The following is a 23,086-nucleotide window of genomic DNA, read 5'->3' as shown; positions in this document are numbered from 1 at the left end:
TTCAAGGCTCCCACTTTCCCTTTTACACTGGACTGGATCAGACAGCCCTTCAGACAGAAAACTGTCCTTTAACAGCCCTTCAAATAGAGGAGTGTCTTCTGTAAAGTGTCTTCTGTAAAGGCCTATGGCTACCCTACATGTGGTAGTGGCCACATGATGGGGCACTGCTGCTCCCTGACCTCCAGTCGGCTGTGTCAGTGCTGCTTACTGGGAATGGGAGGCAGTAGTGAGGCTGGCGCCGTGCAAGCAAGCCTCTTTTCCATTGCACCTGTGAAGGGAGAAAAGGCCCTTGAGAGAGGCCTGATCAAGACTGGTAGAGAAAACTATTCAGATGGTGTAGACCAGTGGTTCCCAACCTTTATGAATATGGGACCCCCTTTGTAAGCTCAAAAAATTTCATGACCCCCCCCCCCACACACACACACTCTAATATAATTTTAGTCTCTTATAATTGACAAAATGGTGCGTGGCAAATCACATCGCCAAATATCCCTTTCCATAGAAAGCTCCCTGCAGGCTGAGAGGTGTTGGTTTCTTTTCTTTATGCAATGGTCCAGTCAAATTGGGATCCCCCTCCCCCCCCAACAGTCTGAAGATGTATGGTCCTGTCTCCCAACCCCAGTGGTTTACAGTGTTGGGCTAAGATCCAGGTTCAAATCCCCACCCAGCCATGAAGCGCACTATGTGACCTTGGGCCGTACACAGTCTCTCAGCCTGACCTATCTCACAGGGTCGGTGTAAGGATAAAATGGAATGGATGGGGAACCATGTGCACAACCTTGAGCAACTTGGAGGAAAGGTGGGATATAAATTCAATAATGATTAAATTCATAAATACATTTCAGCTGCAGTATGTGGACCCCAGCCTCAGCAAACCTGCTGAGCTTTTTAAAAAACCATAGTCATCATCATCAAGAAGCAGCCATGTGGTAGTGGTGGGGATGCTAGATTGTGAAGACAAAAGGGTGGGTAGATTGAGGAGGGGAGTTAGTGCTTTTCGGCCTTGGGATGATCATCAGAACTGATGACTTGGTTCGCATGCACTTGGGGAATGAGAGTGGAGCAGAAGACAGATCAGTGCATGCACGCACACAAACACACCTGCCTCTCCTGTAAGCATCTGCAGGTGTGCATGCATTTGTTCATGGGGGGGAAGACCTCAATTGCCGCAGCATCTTGGAGAGAGAGGTTGGGGGTGCGGAATGTAGGTGGAATAAAGGGGGGATGCTGGCACACACACACTTAGTCTCAGAGATGGGGGCAAGCAAATCCTGAGCTTCCTCACTGCTCCTTGGTTCCGTCTGGGCAGAAGGCGAGATCTGGGTGGCCTTGCAAATAAGAATAATTTTTAAAAGGAGATGGTAGTGAATCAGGAGTCAGGAAAGGCAGGCAGGCTGGCTGTCAGGAAAGAAGGGGGAAAACAGCCTTTCCTTGTAGCCTTGCTTCTTTTTGCTTCACAAAAAGCCCTTGTTCTCATTCTGAGTAAGAGCACCGTCAGCAGCGGCAGTGCAAGGAGACAGGAGTCGGGATTGTATCCCCTCTTCTCCCTGGTAGTATCTCCCTCGGCCTCCTTTGACATCTGCCATGTGTAGTATAGGCATATGCCTGCCAGTCACGTAGTGGCAAATTCAGAAGTGCAGGGTCCCTTCATGATAGCCACAGCCATACCCGTTCTCATCCTTTTTCTTTTATTATTTATTTTTGCTGCTGTGTTGAGAATGAGATCCTTGTTACCACTGTCTCCCACAACAACATATGCTCTTATGAGCCCATAAACATGAAAGGGAAGAGTCTTCTCAGTGGCTAACTCAACTCCTTTCATTCTGATTGGCTCTAATCAGCAGGAAAGGACAAAGAAGCATGTTAGAAAACTCTCCTCAGTGGCCATCACACTCCACTTTCATGATAATTAGCTCATAGGATGTTGGAGACATTGGGACTCTGCTCCCCAAAAAGTAAAGGGTCTAAGTCTCCCTGAGACCCTGGACAACTACACCCCTGATGCCTGCGCTCAGCACACCTGAAAAGCGCTCTGGCGCTTCAGCAGAGTCCTTCCCTCTCATTTGGAGCAAGGGGGAGGTGTTGTCGGCAGCAGCAGTGGGGAGCAGACAGTGTCCAAGTAGTGAAGACTTTTTTTAAAATAATAATACTAATAATAATAATTCATTTCTTTACTGTTCACGGCTCCCTCTGGATTACTTCATGGCCCCCCTGGAGGTCACGGTCCCCAGATTAGGAACCACTGTTGTAGACCTTCCCCTTCACACTTTCTCTTATTGTTTCCCCCAGTGTAGAAGTTTAGATGGAGCCAGTCCTTTCTTCCTCATGTTACTCAACAAAGCACCATGGATTGTATTCAATCAAGTCCTATTCAGAGTCGACCTACTGAAAATAATGAACCCTACGTTAGTTGTGTCTATTAACTTCTGAGTAGAAGTAGCACTGAATACCATCTCATGTATTAATGGTGCTACAGAAATAAATTGGTTGTGATAAAATACCCCTGTGGCCTTGGAAGAGGCATGAAAGGATGAGTTGTTAGTAGCATATGTTGGGGGGAGGCAGGAAGACCAAGCCACTTAAATGTAGATAGATGGAGAGTTGGGGTGTGGAAGGAGGTAATTACTCTGAATTTGCAATAGCGTATGGTCAAGGGGAGATGAGCATATAATCCTATTTACCTGTAGTTAATTCATATTCTAAGTGGCAATCCTTATGTAGCTAAAACAAAACCATCCAAGCACAAGAGATAGATCTCAACAGGCTTTGGAGAACCCAAAGCGTATAGGAAGACAAAATGAAATTTTATGGGGGAACCCCAGAAACAGCTCTGAGCATGCTTAGTGGTCACAGAATGTTGAGTGTCTGTTGTGGGTGGGGAGTATCTTAGAAAAGGATGGTCGGGAAACATGCCACACTGCAACATTTTTTTGCAGGTCCACTTGTTATGGAATATATTTAGCAACTGATCAGTACTGGCTACTATGTATTTTAGTGATTCTATTTACATAGTTGCTTCACAGCATAATGGTAACATAGGACCATCTGTTTTTTCTGTCAGTGTGTTATTGAAGTACAGACTGTTGGTTAGGAATAATCACTTCAGGTCCATTGTTCCACCTGTTGCCTAGGCCACAATTTCATAGACAAAGACAGCATTTCCATTATCTAACATTTCAGATCATACATATGCAGTTCATGTCCTCCGTGTGATTTGTACTCTCATAGTCCAGGTGTTTTGTGTAGCTCCGACCTGAGGTGTAAAATCCAAATTATACTCCCTCCTCCCGTTAATTAACATGGGACACAATTCACCAGGAAGTTCTCTTGTGCATGATTAGTGGAATAAATGGGACCTGTGCAAGAGCATTCTCAGGACATTGTGTGGCTCCTGTTGCTTTCAAAGAGGGTTGTGCAGAAGAACTTCCTGGTGAATTGTGCACTGTGGGTCTCCCACTCTGCTGCCCTTAATGGGATACCCCACATTGCTTCATGGGAAAGCAACCTTTCCCTCTAGGGCCTTTGCAACAATCAAAACATACACCCTGTGGGCAATTACAATATTTCTGAGTGCATATTGTGTTAAATAAATTCAAGTGTCAATCTACACACCTAAGAGGCATATTTCATTCTCTGTCTCTCCTTGATGTTTTGTTTTACTCTCTTCAAAATTCCACAGGGAATGGGTATGGCAACCCACGAAACTCACCAGGTCTGCTGGTCTCACCTGGCAACTTGAACAAGAATATGCAAGCAAAGTCTCCTCCTCCCATGAACTTGGGAATGAACAACCGTAAACCAGATCTCCGAGTCCTGATTCCACCAGGCAGCAAGAACACAATGCCATCCGTGGTAATGCATTTTCTTCCTTCCCCTTCAAGATGCAAATAGTAAGGCCATGGGTGGTCAAACACAAGGGCTTGTCTGATTTATCCATCGTGAGGCTCCCTTGCTTAAGAAAGGTGTTGGCCAAGCCTCCTTGTGTGTAAACTGAGATGAAAGAAAAAATTAAAAATCAGATTTAATTAAAATGTAAATAATCTAATGTAAAAAATCTGAACTGAGCTTCAGAGTTATATTGTTTCTTAATCAAATTAGTTATCACTTCTCTGAACACATACTAAATCAAAGTCCAGCTACATGAAGTCTGATGGGTCTGTTGAATGGGATTTGTAGTAGCAGTAGGTTCATATTCTCTCTCTCTCTGTCTCTCTCTCTCTCTCTCTCTCTCTGTCTCTCTCTCTCACACACGTTTTAATGTATTTGTTTTCTCTACCACTTTCTAAGCATAGAGACACACTTGCAGTTTTGCTGGCTTCAGTGTGTCTTCACTTCTGATTTATGAATGTGGGGGCACACAACGCTAGTCAACCTCCTTCCCTTTTACTCCAAAACCTTGGAAGTTGCATCTTGAGCACGTTTTACCTTGATGTCAACTTCACACAGTCTTCAAAATTGATTGGCCATCAACCCCGTTGCCATTCCAGGTGTGCCCAATGAAAACACTTTGCTGTAGGCTCAAGCAGATATGGTGATTGGCCCCACAATTTGCTCTGGGTAGTCTTAATCAGCAGTGGGGAAAGGAAGATGTTCCAGCTGTGGGCAGAGTCATTTGAAAATGCAATCAGAGAAAGCGATCTGGCTGCTTTTGAAACAACTAATGTGCATATAGCCTAAGATCAAGAATGTGTTTCTACCTTAACATGAATGAGCCCTGGTAGATATAAAGCCCGTGGCTCTCCATCAGAGAGCTGTTTGGCATCCCTAAAAGCCCATCACTCTGCTAGTGTCTTTGATACTGCAGTGGCTGTTCAAGAAAATGAACATGCAGATGTGGTGTGAAAGGCACACATCCCCACATTTAAAATGAAAAAGAAGAAACAAAGTTTTTTACCATATTGTGCTTCATAGACCTTAAAACACAAGGTTGGATCAGATATAACATCAAACCATGGTCTGGTACTGCAAGAGCAGGCCTGGAAAGAGTATACCCTCTTACATGCTCAGAGCTACTAAGTAGGAACATAGGTAATTGCCTGTTATCGAATCAGACTGTTGGTCCATACAGCTCAGTTTTGTAAACTCTGACTGGCAGCAGCTCTCTAGGGTTTCAGACATGGAAAGGCTAGAGACTGAACCTGTAACCTGCATGCAAAGCAGATGCTCTACAATTGATCAATGACCCATTCCTTTTAAGGATTTTCTGTGCCTCTCCCTACTTTTTGTGACTAAGCGGTATCCGACAGATAGGGATCCAATAGTCATCAGCAGGTGCAGCTTAGCAAAAATTATGCCAAAAACCTGTGGACACTGAATTTGATTAATTTGCTGACTGCTACTCCTTCTCTAAGGATCTTCCTCTACATCTTACATAAAATCTCAACTTGTTACTGGAAGAAGGGCAAACCTTTATTGGTTCCCGAGCAAGAATCCACACTGAGTCTGATATCCTATCCGCACTTAGTTGGGAGTAAGCCTCATTGAACTGGGTGGGGCTTACTTCTACAGGCATTGTAAGATTGCAATTTGTTCACTCTTGAATTCCACACAAAGAAGAATAGATGGACCATATGGAAAGAGAGCATTAGTCTGAATCTTCTTATTTATAAGTTAAGTAACTAGAAGGGAGAGAAAGGAAAAGACAACACAGGATGAATGTGAGCAAATGCATGTACATGTACTAAGCGTGCAGTCCTGAAAACATTTACTCGCCCAATTAAACATAGTGGGATGTATGTCCAGAAAATTCCCTTTGTAAGCAACTCTAAGAGCCTTTTCAGCTAAAGGGTGAGGTATAAATGTCATAAACAAATTTGTTGTTCTTATTCTTCTTATTATTATTAATAATAATAGCAGCAGCAGCCAATCTAAGGCCCCAGAGCAGGTCACATCAATTTAAAATGCAACTAACAACAGTTTTGAATTAAATAAATATATGGATCACTGTTAAAACAGTTTCATTTTTTAATCTATTTTTATTGTCGTGTGTACTGCCCACTCTCCCCATAAAAACTTTTTTCAGATACATTCCAAACAGCTGAATGTCTTCTGTTTCCTAGTTTCCGTTATTAGTTTCTAAATAGGAATTTCTTCGCTTCTCCCCAAAGATTCGATTTAAGATTGCAAAAGAGCAATTGCCAGTTCTTTTGTCATTGAGCAGCATCAAGAAATAATGTTTTTAAAAAGTGAAGGTTTAAATCAGCCACTCTGGAACCAGGGCCATGTTTTTCAAAAATCAGCAACAGCAAGTGTTCTTTGATGGGGAAAATCCTTTTTTATAATTTTTAATGGGGCAACCATTGTTATTTCGGTGTTGCCAGCTTATGTTAAATACAGTAAGGTACTGTCAGGCCATCAAAAGTGTGTGAGACAACACTAGTGTCTTCTAGTTCTGTATGAATTAATGTAGCTGAAGATGCATCTTTCATGAGAAATGTACTGTTTAAAAGTAGGGTTGATTTAAAAAAAAAAAAGAATCCGATGGCAAATGTAATTGAAGTTGCATATTTCCATTATGCAAAATGGCAAGCAATATAAACAGTTCTATGTTAGCTGCTGAAAATGGAAATGGACTGCCTTCAAGTTGATTCCAACTTGTGGCAACCCTATGAATAGGGTTTTCAGAGTAAGCAGTATTCAGAGGGTGTTTACCATTGCCTTCCTCTGAGGCTGAGAGGAAATGACTGGCCCAAGGTCACCCAGTGAGCTTCATGGCTATGTGGGGATTCGAACCCTGGTCTCCCAGGTCATAGTCCAATACCTTAACCACTACACCACACTGACTATCATGTTACCTGCTAGCATGATGCATTATAAATCAACTTTGGTATTCAAGCTAAAACCCCATAAATGCACTACTCCACTCTTGAAGCAATATGCTAAAAGCAATCTCTCATGGCGCTGCTCTTCAGTAGACTAAGGCAGTGACACAACATCTCCATCAAATGATTTGTCTTGGGGACATTTTCAAGGGATTATCTGACTGGTAGGGTCTCTGAAAACCAGGCAAAGCACTTGGACTGAATATGGTTAGATTTGTCTTCACCTTTGAGGCAAATGTCTGCTTAGGAAAATAGAAGGTGCTAAATGTGACGCGTTATTCAAAAATGAATCGCCCTGTGGGCTTCAAATCATTTATCTGCAGCATCTCAGCTTACTATAGTGAGATTACTCTGGAGTAACTATCTTAGGTGAGAGTGTCAACCCTGCTGTGCTTTGAAATGGATCTATGCCTTGTACAATAGAAAAATTGCACACTTTAGGATATCTGCTTCTGCTAATTATTCACCCTCCTTTCTTATGCTATCAGTCTGAGGATGTTGATCTGCTTTTGGTAAGTGAGAATGATACTTGTTATAGTCTCGCAAAAACAATTCATTTGCCTTCCCCCACTGAGTTAGTCGTTGAAATACTGAAAGCTTCTTCACCATGAAATGTTTTCTCATATTTTTAAAAAAATGTCATGTTACTTGCAGTTAGATCCTATAATTCAAGGATTGGGATATGTTAAAAGAGTATTTATGAATCCTCTTCCTGTTAAAAGCTGTTTAGAAAGTTTATGCTGTACTGTATTGTACTTGTAGTGATTTCATCTTATAATTTCCCCAACTTTCTTCTATTTATACTGAATGTTCTATATGTTTAACTACCCCAGTCTTAATTTTTGCATGTTAGTATCCATAATCAAGAAAATATAGAAAACACTTTTTTAAAAAAGATTTTAATATCCTTCAAGTAACTCTTACCATTGGTGAGAATGAAGTGGTCACAGCACCATCTGCTGGTGAAAAGTGAACATGCAGGTTCATATAGTATGGCTTGCTTATTTTCAACTATAACCACCCTAAAAGAGATCTGTGTTTGCTGGACCAGGAACTTGGGGTTTTCCTTGGATGTGCATCCATGTGTATGTGCAATCTATCTGCACTGCACTGCTTTCAATCAAGTGTGCACTGAATGCTCATCCTCGTCTACATTGTAGAACAATTAATCATATGTAGCTACCTTTTTAAAGCAGGATTAAAGCTGAACTGGGATGAAAGACTATGATCATTTTAATAATATTTTGCAATCAAATTTTTAAAAAACCTAAACAATACAAGTTACATATTATTAGTTATCCTCATAGCCTGTTTGCTTACCAGAGAGTTGGGGGGGGAATCTTAATGTGTTACCAGTTTGGTTTCCTAGGAGATTCTGATGTAATGGGTTACTATGGTGACAACTGGTCTCTTGAAAGATTGTAAATCATAAGGATTGGCAGAGTTTATAAAAGCCAAATGATAAATGATTAATTTTGTGAAATCTACAGGCAATTGTATATCATGTTAACAAATCCAACCCCTAAATATAGTTCATTTCAACTGTTTTCCACCTCACCATTAATATGTTTATTTTACTTACTTTAAAAGAATCAGAGGATAAATAACTCTCAGTCTGCTCAGTCATTGGCTACCCCAGTGGTTTCCGTGGCAACTCCTACTTTGCCAGGGCAAGGGATGGGAGGATACCCATCAGCCATTTCAACAACATATGGTACCGGTGAGTGTCCGCATAAGATGCAAGCAAAATAGATTACGGGGGGAGAAAAGCCAGATACCGACATGTTCAATAGCTCAGGACTACTGAAATGTCTTCTTGTACACTACTTCTAGGAGTGCCATTCTGGCAGAAAAGCAGCTTATAAATACTTGAAGTGGAATAAATAAATTGTATCCTGAATTGTAGGAAGAGATGTATTTTTATTGCTCATCACAGTAAGAAATTACCTTTAAGTGGCTGAAGTGTCACTACTTTACTCTTGGGAACTGAGGAGGCACTCGCATTTTACAGCATCAAAATTTGCTCTACAGGGTACTTGGTTTTGTAGAAGCTTGTTACTGCTGGCCACCATCATACACTAGACATAACTTATCCAGTGCTAGAGGTTTTCAAGAAGACAATGCTATGTGCCCTTTGCAGTATCCTTCACTGTATATCAAAGCTGCACACTCCACACTGTACCAGTTTTGCACCCCCACATTGCATCAATTTTCACATCATGGCTAAACTGAAGACCAGGCTTCTAGAATTCATACCAGACTGGAAGAGCTGATACTGTAGACTCCTGTCCCCTTCTGTACCTGAAGACTTGCTCATACGCACTCTGTGGGAGCTCACTTGACAAGGTCCCAGCCTCAAAGTTCAAGGGTCTTGTTTCAAGAGTCCCATGAGCCCAGAAGCTACCATTTCTCTCACTTTGTTTATAGTTCACAGTAATCCTCAATAAGCCCCATTCACTTTGAGCCTTACTCATTAAGATGATGCTGGAGTGAATAGATTGTTGACTCCCATTTCAAAATTAATTTGTGTGCGATGGTGGCAAATATGTGCAAAAAAAAAACCTTGAGAAGTTTCTTGCTTTGAGTATCCTCCAGGAGCCAGAGAATCTGATTCCTCTAGCATTTGTTCCCCAAGATAACAATCTGAACTACAGCTTTTACTGGGCAGGGAATACACTTTAATTCCATAGGAATAGTGAAGGTGCAATGTCTTGTTAACTGAAAGAGGAAATGATTATATTTGTAAGTGTGTAACAGTTTTCTTCTTTGCGTTTTTCTGTTCTTGCATGTAGAATACTCCCTAAGCAGCGCAGATTTGTCATCGCTGTCCGGGTTTAACACAGCCAGTGCTCTCCATCTGGGTTCAGTAACTGGCTGGCAACAACAGCATCTACATAACATGCCACCATCTGCCCTAAGTCAGCTGGGGTAAGTTTCTATGCCAGCAAGTGTTGTGCACCACTAAATATTGCATAGTGGTGGCCTGAATACAAGAAGAATGACTACTTCCCAAAGCCCAGTCCCATCAGGGGTAAATTAGCAATGAAAGACACCTAGCCTGACTCCAGGAGGCATCAGAAAATTGGTTCCGTGTTCTCCCATCTGCAAGCTGATGCTGGAGGTGCGGCATGTGTAGGTGTCAGAGGCCACAGCCTTGGCAGCATGACAGAATCCTCTTTGCCCTTATCAGAAGCAGCTCACTGGTGGAGCAAAGCTCCCATGTTTGCTTCCTGGCAGGTGAGTTGCCATTGCTTCACAGGAGGGAGAGAGATAAGGAAGCAGAGAGGTCTGCATGGCAATCCAGTGCTCCTGCTGGTGCGTTTGCACCTGACTGACCTCTCTGCCGCCTCTCCCCTTCCCCTCTCCCTCCTGGCAAACAGCAGTGACCTGCCTGGCAGGAAGCCAGCGTAATAGATCCGCCCCACCCAATGAGCCACTTCTGGCCTTTTTAAGAAGCCTGGGAGGCCTGGCACCATCCAGTTTCTTTGCATATCCCTGTTTCTACGAATAAAGTAGTTCTGCTGGCTCTCGACTAGTAAGAATGTCCCTTTCCTTTGAGAGGCAGGCTTAACATCTAATAATAAAAGGCAGGCCCACAATACGTCAGTAAATACATCATACATCCATATAGATATACAGCAATTCAGTATGTATGTGATTTGGTCACATCACACCAAACACCTGGGGAGTGTCCAGTTCAGGGTCCCCAGTCTACCTGGCCACTGCTGACTCTTGGCCGGCAGTCTCTTCCAGCTGAACTGCCTTGGTGTGGCAGCAACTGGCCCCACCTGAGCTTGGTCTGGGAGAAAAACGACATTCTCTTCCTACCTGACTCACACACGTCTTCCTTTTGCTCCACCGGCTGCCACAACAGCCTGCTCAATTAAGAATGCCCTCCTTCCTCCCCTCGCTCTTTTCTGTCATTGGACCACTGTATGAAAGTAAAGACAGTTTATGTGAGAGACATGACGTGAATACTAGGATACCTCACAGTGCAAGCAGTTTCTATTATTTTATATTTGCAGAGGATTAGGAGCTGGAGTTGGGGAAGGGGCCGTAGCTCAGTGGCAGAGTCCCTGTTTTGCATTCAAAAGGCCACAGGGTTAATTCCCGGCACCTCCAGTTAAAAAAGGATCTGGTTTCTATGCTTGAAATCCTCTGCTAATCAGGGTAGATAACACTGGGATAGATGGGTAGTTAGTTTGACCTGGTATAAGGCAGTTTCCAGTATTCTTTGGCTGTCCCAAAAATTATTAATCTGCCCCTAATTTCAGTTGTGTCTAATAGTCATACTTTAAACATTCAAAACCTGAACTCGGGTAAGGCAGTTCAAATGCAATCTTGCATCTTCCTAGAGTATTAACATAAAAGTTGTTTCACTAATTGGAATTCTAATATTTGTACTTTTCTACTTTTTAACTAAAGGTTTCACACCATTCAGACTTTTAACACTTTACTACACCAGTTTGCTACATATCTATGCTCTGTGTGTTGGCAAGTGACCTAACAATTAGACCAAATAGCAATCCATATGTTTATCTGGCCATCGTACATGCACATTTCATTTATTTGGAATTCCATTATTTGAACATGACCTAAAATGTATGCTTAAGAGTTTGCCAGCAAGTAAGGCTAGTTTTCCTTTTCCAGTTAAAGGCCATTCATTCCTGCCCTCTAGTGGCAATTGCAAGAGAGTTCTTTATTGGAAGTAATAAAATCTGTTGCAAACATTTGAAACTTTCTACAAGCTACTAAATTCACACAACCATAAGAGAATAAAAATATGTGATCTGAACTTCCACATACCATAATGGGGCAGGCTTGATGTAGGAATAGAAAATGCCTATCCCAAGCAGCATTAAAAGCAGTGAACAAATTGTTTTTAGTAGCTTACCATAATATGAAATAATAAGCCTGTTTGGTTGAGGAAGCAAGGTAATAATTAAATGCTAAACCAACTGCAAGCCTTCAAAGAAATGCCATGCACTATCATCAAGTTCCAATGCAGTCATAAAATAACAGGCATAATTTTACCTGGAAAATACGTTCTGGGTTATTCTTTATTCATCATTTTAACTTTGACAGAAACTAGTACTTTAGTTACAACCTTCAGAAAATATTTCTGTCAGCTGCACCTCAAGTGAACCCACAAACTGCTTTGTAAGACTTCCCTGAATTTAAAAGCAGATTTTTCAGACCACAAGAAAGGTTAGTGATATTGTTAAGCCTTTGGGCATGGTATTCCAGTTGGTATGCAGGCTGGTTTAAACATCTTAGGAACAAAGAATTATTAAAAAAATATTTTGGAAATCAACAAAAACCAAGTCCACCAAATAATATTAGGCTTTTGTATTGTATATACTCAAGGAGTAGAGGCATTCAACAAATGCCAATTGGCACAGATCCCTTTGTTCTAAAAATAAGCAATGTCTTTCATAAATGTAATGTAATGTACCCTTAGATAAACTTGGGGGTGAGGGAGAGGCAACCAGCAAGTCTATCTAGGCTAAATAGGGTAACAACAGAAACGCTATGAAAAAGTAAATTGGACTGACACAGAAATAGTTTCTTGGAGCAATGCAAATTTGTAGGTGCAGATGGAGCCTTAATTAAAACCACTCTGTCCACCCTAAATTCTGGTCTGATGGGTGTATGCAACAGTATACATTTAATAAACAGGAAATCCTGAAAATAAGTTCATTCTCACGTTTTTGTGTTTCCCCCATGTGTATTGTAAGTGGACACGTCTGGTGTTTTAAAACGATGACAATGACAGATTTGAAGATATTTACATAAAGCTATTTTACAGCATCAAGAAACACATTGTAATGTTCAGTGGCTCATTAGACGGCACAGTACTTTTAACTACGGCACAGACCAATTCTGTGAATGTTTACTCAAAAGTAAATCCCCCTGAGTCCAATAGGGCAAACTCACAAGACAGACTTAGTTTATCAGCTTCAGGTGTTCCAACAATGAATATCAGAGGAAATTCTATACTTCCTTTTACTTCTCACAGAATTGCAACTGTAGGGCCAACATACTTGTCCTTTCTGTTTGGGAAGATAACTGCACCAATTTTGACAAAATCTGCTGAATACAGGGCAGATGAAAGCAATTACTGATGCAGCGTTTAGTTCTCTCTTTGTTGCCTAACAATAGCCATTCATTATTAAACATTGTGACAATTAGTGATAAAAGCATCACTACATCATTCCAAATATAAATGTGTCCATATGAGATACAGCATAATTTTGCATTTTTGCAGAATTTGGATAGATATTGGCTAGAATCCTCCACTCTTGGATCAGGGATAGGTCGCACTGAGATTGTAGAGGATTGAAGCTGGGTGCCCTGACTGACTGACTGCTTGCAGATGTGCAAGTTCCTATGCACAACTGAAGGTCCCCTGCAGGTAATAGCTTTCCCATTCTTCTCAGTGGAGCAACCCAATGCAAAGATTGAGTGGTAAAGTGTACATGTGAAAAAAGACATGTACTCGCCAATTGGAGCAACTCTGTGTGGAAAATGCCCCCTACTCTCCTCTATTCCTGTTGCCCCAAAACATTCATCTCTATTAGACATTTTATAAGATATTTTGGATACAAAATTCTAGCATTCTCATTCTAAAATATCTGGGATGCTTGTGTCTGGCTGTGATGAAGCTGTAATGCTGCCCCAATCCTAGTGTAAGAACCAGTGTCATGACATTGCAACTAGTATAGCTGTTAGTGCATACTAAACATTGGCCTGGTTCAGACATTACTGTCTTGAGCTGGTAAACCATGATTTGTTGGATTGGGAAGGAGCCATATGCCTGCATGCTCCCTGCTCAGTCCTCTCCTTCTCTCTTTGTACATCTGGCTTCAGTGAAGATTCCTTGGTTTCTTTAACCATGGGTTTCCATGATATCTGAACCAGGAAATTGTGGTTTAAGTGATTTGATCCTGATTTCATATCTTTTTTGTCTGCTGGGAGCCCTTAAACTAGTTTCCCAGATCAGACACCAAGGTACCTGTGCAAGGAGGGAGCACTTTGGCACATGCAGGGGTGGAGAAATGGATCTGGTCAGAAGGCCAGATCCAGTAGTGGACAACCCTCCACAGGCTACTTTGACAGGTAATGGGGCCTGCCCACCTGGCAGTCATCTGCTAACATTAGGTCATTGAAGTTCAAGCCACAGCCGCAAAAGAAGAGTGTTCTTTTTAGCACTGACTTGAAGTCAAGCCTCAGCTGCAAAGGAAGAAGATCCTTTGCAAGAAGCAAAGAAAGAATCTATAATGCGCTCTAAGTGTCTTCCCAATTCTTCTTTCTTTAGCTGTGACTTGAACTGACATCATACATAATGGCATGCCTGGGAGAGGTCAGCATGGTTCCTCAAAAACAGCCTGGCAGATCAACCTTCAAGGTCCGTGGGGTGGGGTTTATGAGGCCTGCAAGCTGAATGTTCCCCACCCCTGGGTACACTGTTCCTGATTCGATAAACCTTGGTTTATGGGACTGAGACCATGACACCTAACCCAGGCCACTAAGTGCTGGTTCAGCAAGCCTGCACCCGACTTACATATGATTACATTGAAAATTCAATTTGATGTCTGATTCCAGAACTGGATTTCACTTGGACTGACCAGTGTAAATGGCCAGTGGCCTGTCCCTAAGAATGTCACATTGATATAACAAAGGGTGAATGTATTAAATAGAATAAAAGAAAAATATTGCCAGTAGGTGGTGCTTTCACACAAAACAACAACTCCAAGCAAAGGACCAGCCTGTCTTTTTTTATTTTATAATAAAACACATTATTAGTTTATCCTCTCACTTACCCTTTAGCCATCTTCCTTTTACTTATTCTGCCCTGCACACACAAGGAAAATGAACTTGCAGTAAAATGCTTAGCTTTCTTACTTTCTTAACTTATAATACAGCTGCTTTCTGGAACAAGGAGGGCAAGAATTATCATGTTTTGCTTCAAATACTGTGCCCAGAGTAAACCAGTTATTAAAATTATACCCACTGCTGCTATATTTCCAGTTTATATTTGGATGGAGACATATGTATATTCTAAATACAGTAGAAATGATTTGAACATAGGTTTTTTTTGTTCTGAAAAAAATGCCACAGAAGGCCATGAATATGTGTTCAAATCACGAAGAATTCTAGAGCTGTTCAGATGAATACTTTCACACATTCAGTGAACATGTAAGGGATAGAGCGACATCATGCCTGCAAGCGACACTCCCTGGCACATTTGCTAGCCAAATGCATTCAGAGTTCCTGGGAAAGGGCACCAGAAGCCATGTGTGCCTGTCAGGGTGCATGACCAATTGGCATCATTGTGGGGTTCGTGACTTATAGGTGCAATTCTGTTTCCCCATCTCATGGGTTATCGAACATGTTGGAGGGAATCTGAACATTCCCTCTGTCTTCACCCTTAGATTGCAGGGAACGCAGTCGTGCAGTAATAAGTCCCACTTTAATGTAGACATTTTGCACAGCTATCAAATCAAAATATTTCCAACAGTCAATATTTCATTTATAATTTCCACTGAACTCATTTGAGATGTTCAAAGAGCAAATGGCTTTAGGGGTGGCCCTGTGCATTCTGCAACTGCCAACCGCAAGTCCCTTTAATTGAAATGAGTGCTTTTGAATTCTTATTTCTCATTTACTCTCACAATAATTCTATAAGGTTTGTCAGGTTGAGATTTTATTCAGAAGTCAAGTGGTGGGTGTGACAGAATTAGTACCATTGCTGACAGCAATATCTACACACGTTTTTTCTGGTCCCATAGCAGACGCTAATCAACTGGTTTTGTCAACTAGTCATCAGTGCACTTCAAGCTGGAAATGGGGGAACCTGACCCCTCTTCTGCAAAGGCGGGCAAGAACTAATTCCACAGATGTGTTTTCTGCTGTAGAGCCTGTTGGCTGTTGCCCATGATGCCACTGGGTCCAAGTAATTTTACAGCTGTTCTAAATTATTTATTTTTTTAAAAAGGTAGCAATATAGATATATACATAGAGAGGGTAGATAGTAAAGTGAAGGATAAATGCATTATCCACATAAATTCTTATTTTCTTTTAAAGGGGAGAGGGTGCCAAGCAACCTCATATCACAGTCATGCCCCATCATTATCCCTATTTTTAAGAGCCGTTTTCACTGAACACGTGTTCCCTCTTTCCTCCACTAATAGTCTATATCTCCTATATTTTTAATCTTGTTTAAAAGTAGCAAACTTTTCTCCCATAGCAAGGTCCCCTCCCCTCTCCATTATGTGTGTATGAGTATCTAGTTTCTGAAGCAGGAATGAGGCTAGGGCCATCGGCACAGTAAAAGTGAAATTGCTTTTTAGGGTGTTCAATAGCAATGCTGAATCATGTTTAGTGGCATATGGACAAGGCTGTGACTTCATGCTTCCCCCTCATGTCTCCTCCAAATTGTGGTTCCGCTAAACTATAATTTAATAAAACAAGCCAGGCTGGAGGAAGAGAGGGGAGGCCCAAGGCTCACTGTTCACTGCTGCTCATTCTTGTAACATTAAACCATAGTTTAGTGTTACATCTGAACCAGCAATGGATTTCCTGAGACCTTTGCTGAGCAGGGATTTAAATCTGGACCTGCCACATCCAGTCTAACATGCACCTTTTGAGTTCACTAGAGAATACAAAGTGCTGGTTCTACAACTATTCTATATGTGTCCATCGTTGGGGTCATTTAAGTGCAAGCAGGGAGTTGCCTGAGTCTTGACCTCTCTAATTTACACTTTCAGGCTCAGCCCTCTTTCTAAAGTGGCCATAGTGAGTTGCAGTTTTGGCATGCATCAGGGCATTCACAAGATCGAATGGCCCAGAAAATTTAAAATGTTGTTTGTTCACCATGCTGTTATTACTGCTGTTGCTTTGGGAGGAAATTACTCATGTATACCCAGAAGTAACACATCCAGGATACTGAATAGCAACATATCACACAACATGCACTCATGAGTCATAAAAAAATGTTATTGTGGCTTGAATGCGGCAAAACTCAACCGCCATTATTTGATGCAGGTACATATGACGTGAACTTAATCTTGGCCAAAATCCTTGAGGACATCATGGAACAAATCACAAGGGCTGCTTTGGATGATATGTTAGCTCTGATCAGAAGCAGCTCACCCAGTGGAGCAGAGCCACAACATGGGCTTCCCGGCAGCAATATTGCTGCCTCTTACCAAGAGGGGAAGTGGGGAGGTTGGAGTTGTGCATACCCACTAGTGGAGCCAATCCTGCATTCCCATCAGTGGGGCCCCACAGGCCCAACCTCCCTCCACCTCATCCCTCTCCTGCCTGCCACTGCCAGGAAGCTGGCATTGTGGCCCCTCCCCTCCAGGCAAGCCACTTCTGGTTCCGATGTGCCCCATATCTGTCAAGAATATCCTTCCTATTCCTGGCATGCACTGGTGTCAGTCTGACTCTTTTCACTGTTGTGTTTGTGTTACGTGTGCATTTCCGGGGGCTTTGCCTCCTCAGTCTGTAACTGGGTTTCCTTTCCTCCTACAGAGCTTGCACTAGCACTCATTTATCTCAGAATACAAATCTCTCCCTGCCTTCTACTCAAAGCCTCAACATCAAGTCAGAACCTGTTTCTCCTCCTAGAGACCGTACCACCACACCCTCGAGATACCCACAGCACACGCGCCACGAGGCGGGAAGATCCCCTGTTGACAGCTTGAGCAGCTGCAGTAGTTCCTACGATGGAAGCGACAGAGAGGATCATCGGAACGAATTCCACTCCCCCATTGGACTCACCAGACCTTCGCCGGACGAAAGGGAAAGTCCCTCTGTGAAGCGCATGCGGCTCTCTGAAGGATGGGCAACATGATAACATTATTAGCTATTAGGGGTTTTTTTTTCCTTGCAGTGTGTGTGTGTGTGTGTGTGCGTGTGTGTGTGTGTGCTATACCTTAATGGGAAAGAGGGAGGGAGGGAGGGGGGGTCGATATGCATTATATGTGCTGTGTGGGGAGGGGGGGAAAGTCAGGTACTCTGTTTTGTAAAAGTACTTTTAAATTGCCTCAGTGATACCATATTAAAGATAAAACAGCAATGCTGAGATAAGCTTCGCACTTGAGTTGTACAACAGAACACTTGTACAAAATAGGTTTTAAGGTTAACTTCTTTTCACTGTTGTGCTCCCTGGCAAAATGTATGTTACAATAGATAGTGTCATGTTGCAGGTTCAACGTTATTTACATGTAAATAGACAAAAAGAAAAAAGAAACATTTGCCCATTGTGGCAGATCTTTACTGAGAGAGAAAGCAGCTGTTATGCAACATATAGAAAATGTACAGATGTTTTAGGAAACCCAGAAATTGGGTGACCAAGGAAAAAAAGGAGAGAAAGATGGTCACCTAATGAATATGAAATGCTCACAAATGTGTAGGCACATCATGGGAGTATGGCACTCAGTTAAACAGATCAAAAACATTTAAAAGAGGACCATACTTGTTTTAAAAAAATAGCTTTTAGTTTGAGGGCTAACCTATTTAATTTTCAAAATTCTGGGTCTGCATCACTTATTAAATAAAGATATAACAATATGTAAATTACATTTTCCTTATTTTCATATTAAAAAGTAAGACAGAGTTCACAAAGCATTGTGGCTTTTTGTAGTATACTTAAGCCAAAATGTGTTGTTTTTCCCCCTTCTTAGCTTCGCTAATGTTTTAAGCAGCCCTGAAAGAAATGGGGGGGGGACACTTTTTTTATAGAAAGCACTACCCAAGCCATGAAGAACTCCGTGCTTTGCTAACCAAGATAACTGTTTTCTCTTTGCAGAAGTTTTGTTTTTGAAATGTGTATTTCTAATAATATAAAATATTAAGAATCTTTAAAAAAAATCTGTGAAATTAACATGCTTGTGTATAGCTTTCTAATATATATAATAATTATGATAATAGCAGAAGTTTTTTGTTATCTTTTTAGTGGGGGAATTATATTTGTGCAGTTGCACATTTAAGTAACTATTTTTTTTCCTTTTGGTCTTTCTTTTAATCTGCATTCATTTTACAGAATCAGTCAGATGTTGAAGGCTAATCTGCAAAAGATTAGAATTTTTCCCTTCCTATATCAGCCCATGTAATTCTAATATATCTGCAATCAATTTTCTGATCCATTGTATATACTGATTAGCTCCGTCATCCTGATCTACATATTTGACCATGGTTAAGGCCCTATTCTTACTTTATTTATGTCTTGCGTATCTTGTGGCTTTCTGCAAATATTGATCACAACATGATCTGGCTCAGCTTTGCCCTCTTTCCATAAATTCATCAAAACTGACATATTCTTCTGATTTGCTCTGACATACAACTTGGAGAAATCCCACTTTCCTAAAAATACACAAGTGTAGGGCATCATCCTTCAAAGAATGGCCATCCATAGGGAGAGAGCAAGGGTGGCAGTCCTCCGATGAATTATAACCTCCAGATTCTGAGCATTATTTTTTAAAAAAAGTTTCTAGGACTTAAGATATGACACAAAATGTACAGGCACTGTTCTATTTTTTTCTGAGAAGCTAGTTTCCTCCCCCTTCCATTGTTTTACTTTGCCACTACTGCTACCATCCCAAAAGAAATCTTGCAGACCCTCATGTTTCTAGGTGAAGATAAAAATCCAATAAGGAGTTACCTTTTTAAAAAGTTGGGGGTGGGGAGAATGGTATCCCAATCTTAAAAATCTTTTTCCCCAATGTACGGTTACCTTAGAAATTTAGGAGGGTTAGCATTCACTGCTAGCTTAGACAAAACTATGAAAATGAAAAAATGGACTGCCTTCAAGTCGATCCAGACTTATGGCTATCCTATGAATAGAGTTACCATGGTAAGCGGTATTCAGAGGGGGTTTACCATTGCCTCCCTCTGAGGCTAGTCCTCCCCAGCTGGCTAGGGCCTGCTCAGCTTGCCACAGCTGCACAAGCCAGCCCCTTCCTTGTCCACAACTGCCAGCTGGGGGCCAACTGGGCTCCTTGGGACTATGCAGCTTGCCTATGGCTGCACAGGTGGCAGGGCATGTAACCCCCTGAGCCACTCACTGTGGGGGTGATCTTTAGCTGGCCCTTGACACCCAGGAGACACAAGTGGGGATTTGAACTCACAGTCTCTGGACTCCCAGCCAGGCTCTCCTCCCCACTGTGCTATACCAGCTGTAGACAAAACTATTGGAGGATAGAAATAGCAGCATAGTAAAGTCTCCAGTCCTAAAGTCCATTGTAAGTGTTGAGTTGATGGAATCTTAGGCCTGATGTATCTATGCATATACAGCACTTGCAGCCCAGTCCTGTGCCTGCCACTGAGGCCAGTGGAGATGACTCTCAAGTAAGTGGGTATAGAATGGCAGTCTTGGTCACTCATCACTACGATGACTCAAAGCAGAATGGGAGAACCATTTCCACTGAAAAATATTGTGTCCGAGTTGACATCTGTACATAGTCTGAAGCTACAGTCACAAAGTGATGAAGATTGATGTCTAACCCAGCCACTGACAGTGAGTAACAGGAGCCAAATTTCACTATTCCAGTCAACAGCAGTCCAGACTACCTTTGTAGCAAGCAGTCCTGTTACAAAAGTTGTCTTCAAGTTCCAGACAATTTCTGCATCAGATCACCATCATTTTCAGGCATCCCAGCATTTCATTACCATGCAAAAAGACTGTCATTAAGCAATATCCATTCTGTACTATTCACATACCCTTATCCCACCCCAACATGGGGAAAAGCAACTGGAGGAGGTCACATTGATCAGAAAAATGGCCTGTGAAAAAAAGGCTAGGGATCTCCCCACCAACCATTACTCCAGTTCTGATGGCAGGATCTTGAGGCTGCTTTAAAAAAAAAATGATGATGTGAGGACAAAAATCTGTGTGTAGCATCTCGGTTGGCCCTTACAAAATTACGCGTTTTGTTCAACAGAAATAGTACTGCATGAAAGACTAGATGGGGAGGGGGCTTTATGTAGCTTCTCAGTCCTCACTTAACATGTTTGAGACTTGAAAACTAGCATTCCGAATAGGTCCTGGGTAGCAGCCCTGCTGGACTGAGTTCTGCAAGTGATGTACATTTCCTTCTTTGGGAAGGAGAGAGAAAGAAATATGAGGCAGTTGGAAATCAGACTAAATTTCTTGTATTTCAGTGACATAAGTCAGCTGATGCTGCGGCTGTTCCTGAAGTAGCTCTACCTCCCGCATAGATATATTGCTGGTATAAAGAAGAGTAGAGAGATAGGAGGGATACCTCTCCTTTATTACCTGTTAATAAACACACTGGCCGTGCATTGCTCATTAGTCAGTGATACTGTTCCAGTGTTTTAAGCAATAATTGCACTATGACGTTTATACAGCACTCCTATCTTACATGGGACCAACATTGGTGTAAACTGATAGCAGGTTGTGTTCACTCTAGCAACCTCCAATAAGCATGAACAACATGAAAAAACTCCCCATTTCTTTTTATCATTCCTGTTATTCCATGATATCTATCTGCAAGTGTACATTTGAACCTCTGTGTCTACCTACTATCTCAGCTGTAGCATCATTGTGGTGTTGTGCTGGTTCAGCAATTGCTTTGTCCCATCCTAAGTATTTATTGGCTGGCACAGAAAATCTTAAGAGCATGTTGAGACCAGGTCATTATCACACATATTCCAGGGACACGGGGAAAAAACCTCAGTTTTGATCATGCATACTGGTGGCTTACATAAGATACGCATGCATTAAAGGAAAGTGAGAATCGGGTCAACAATTGGTTTTTCAAAACATCAGTCAGGTTTACAAATTTTATCCCTCACCTTGACATATACCAATATTCACATTCTCCATTTGGAAACTTTCAACTTAGATGTGTCTTAAATATGCAAATATGTCACAACTGTACCTTGTCATTTAAACAGAGTGAGAAAGAGAACCACTATTTGGTTTTTCAGTATGGTTGACAGTAATTTGTCAGTGGGGATGATGAGGTCAGTCTTCTGAATTTGAAGAATAGCCATATGAATAGTTTACCATTCAGTTGCCTCAGCTACACAAGAAAAAAACATGCTTGAGCTTCTGAAGGGGGGTTGCATAATGTTAACTTACCACATTGTACCGATGTGCATGTAGGTACCATAGAAGCTCATACAACTAGACTAGCCAATCACTTGCAATTAAGACCTTAGTTTTTATATAACCACAGAACTGAATCATGTGGAAATGGACATGTTTTCCCTCCTCTTTCCTCTGCTGAGCTAAAGTAATTATAGGGGCAAGAAGTGAGGGTCAATTCATAATTGTAAATGGAGTTAATTAATAAAGAAGCACAACTTTTAATTGTGATGTCGCTTTCTAGAAACTTTAGCTGTCTATCTTTAGCTGTTCCTTTTATCTGTATCTTAATCATCTATTGCATTTGCAAAGCTACTTTTTGGGCTTATTGTGTGATTCTTTTATGTTTAAGCAGTTTGGGGCAGCGCCCCAAAAAGTATTACAGTTTTTTTCAACCCAGGCAGTACAAAGTGATAGGCAATGCAAGATATCTCAAGAGGTATCTCTTCCCTTTCTTGCTGATCCTTATTTGAGAAAGGCCTTGTCGATGAAGTCATTAAGCCTAATTGCTGGTGACAATGATATGATATACACAATCTGCACAAATTTGTATATTGTATGCATTGATGCCTTTCCCGGTGAAGCTTTTTTTAATCATTTCAGTGTTTTTTCAAAGTTGTTTTTTGTAACCAAATGGTTTCTATTTTCCCCAGAAGTGGAATTTAAATTTTTTTAATGATTAATATAAAGATATCTGCTGTTTCTCAGAGCTTTTTTCAGGCAAAGCTAAAAGCAAGAATAAAACAACTGCTATGCTGTTTGCAAGAATGTCCAGAACCCCTTTTTATTGTTTGCATTTGTCTTAGCCTGTACACCCATCTTCCCTAGTAGACACAACAAATGTGGTTTTTGTTTTCTTTCTCTTCTGCTTCCCCCAGAAGGCAAATGCTTTGTCTTTGTTTCCCAAAAAGCCACTTGCAACCTCAATAAAGGCTGTTGCCTAAACACAGCATATTTCATCTGCTCCCGTTTTATGCCATCTGCAGTGATGTCCTCACTCCTGTGGCCTCCGTTTCCTGCCATTACAGGTCCCTTGAAGGAGTGTTGGAACATTGGTGTCGGTTGAGAATGCTTCACTGTCAAGCTAATAACAGGCTTTTGTGACTATATTTTAACCAAAGATGTGGAGCAATCCAGGTGTTAAATT

At 41.5% G+C, this 23,086-nt stretch overlaps 1 protein-coding gene across 16 annotated transcripts in view; it reads left to right on the top strand.

The window, feature by feature from the left end:
• Window positions 1-17,778, top strand: part of MEF2C (myocyte enhancer factor 2C) — a 219,266-nt gene extending 201,488 nt beyond the window's left edge. For 13 of the 16 annotated variants that reach the window (XM_061622165.1, XM_061622130.1, XM_061622058.1 and 10 more), the window contains 4 exons: window positions 3,680-3,852; window positions 8,412-8,541; window positions 9,614-9,749; window positions 17,361-17,778. In XM_061622165.1, the coding sequence (XP_061478149.1) occupies window positions 3,680-3,852; window positions 8,412-8,541; window positions 9,614-9,749; window positions 17,361-17,682 (761 nt within the window). In that variant the 3' untranslated portion in view covers window positions 17,683-17,778. Of the gene's footprint in view, window positions 1-3,679; window positions 3,853-8,411; window positions 8,542-9,613; window positions 9,750-13,089; window positions 13,211-17,360 lie in introns of those variants that run through there. The other 3 variants (XM_061622149.1, XM_061622139.1, XM_061622158.1) reach the window with 2 other exon arrangements.
• The last annotated feature ends 5,308 nt before the right edge of the window (window positions 17,779-23,086 follow it).

Source organism: Rhineura floridana, chromosome 1, assembly GCF_030035675.1.
Source record: "Rhineura floridana isolate rRhiFlo1 chromosome 1, rRhiFlo1.hap2, whole genome shotgun sequence".
Lineage (NCBI taxonomy): Eukaryota > Metazoa > Chordata > Lepidosauria > Squamata > Rhineuridae > Rhineura > Rhineura floridana.
This window is presented reverse-complemented; position numbering and strand designations above follow the sequence as displayed.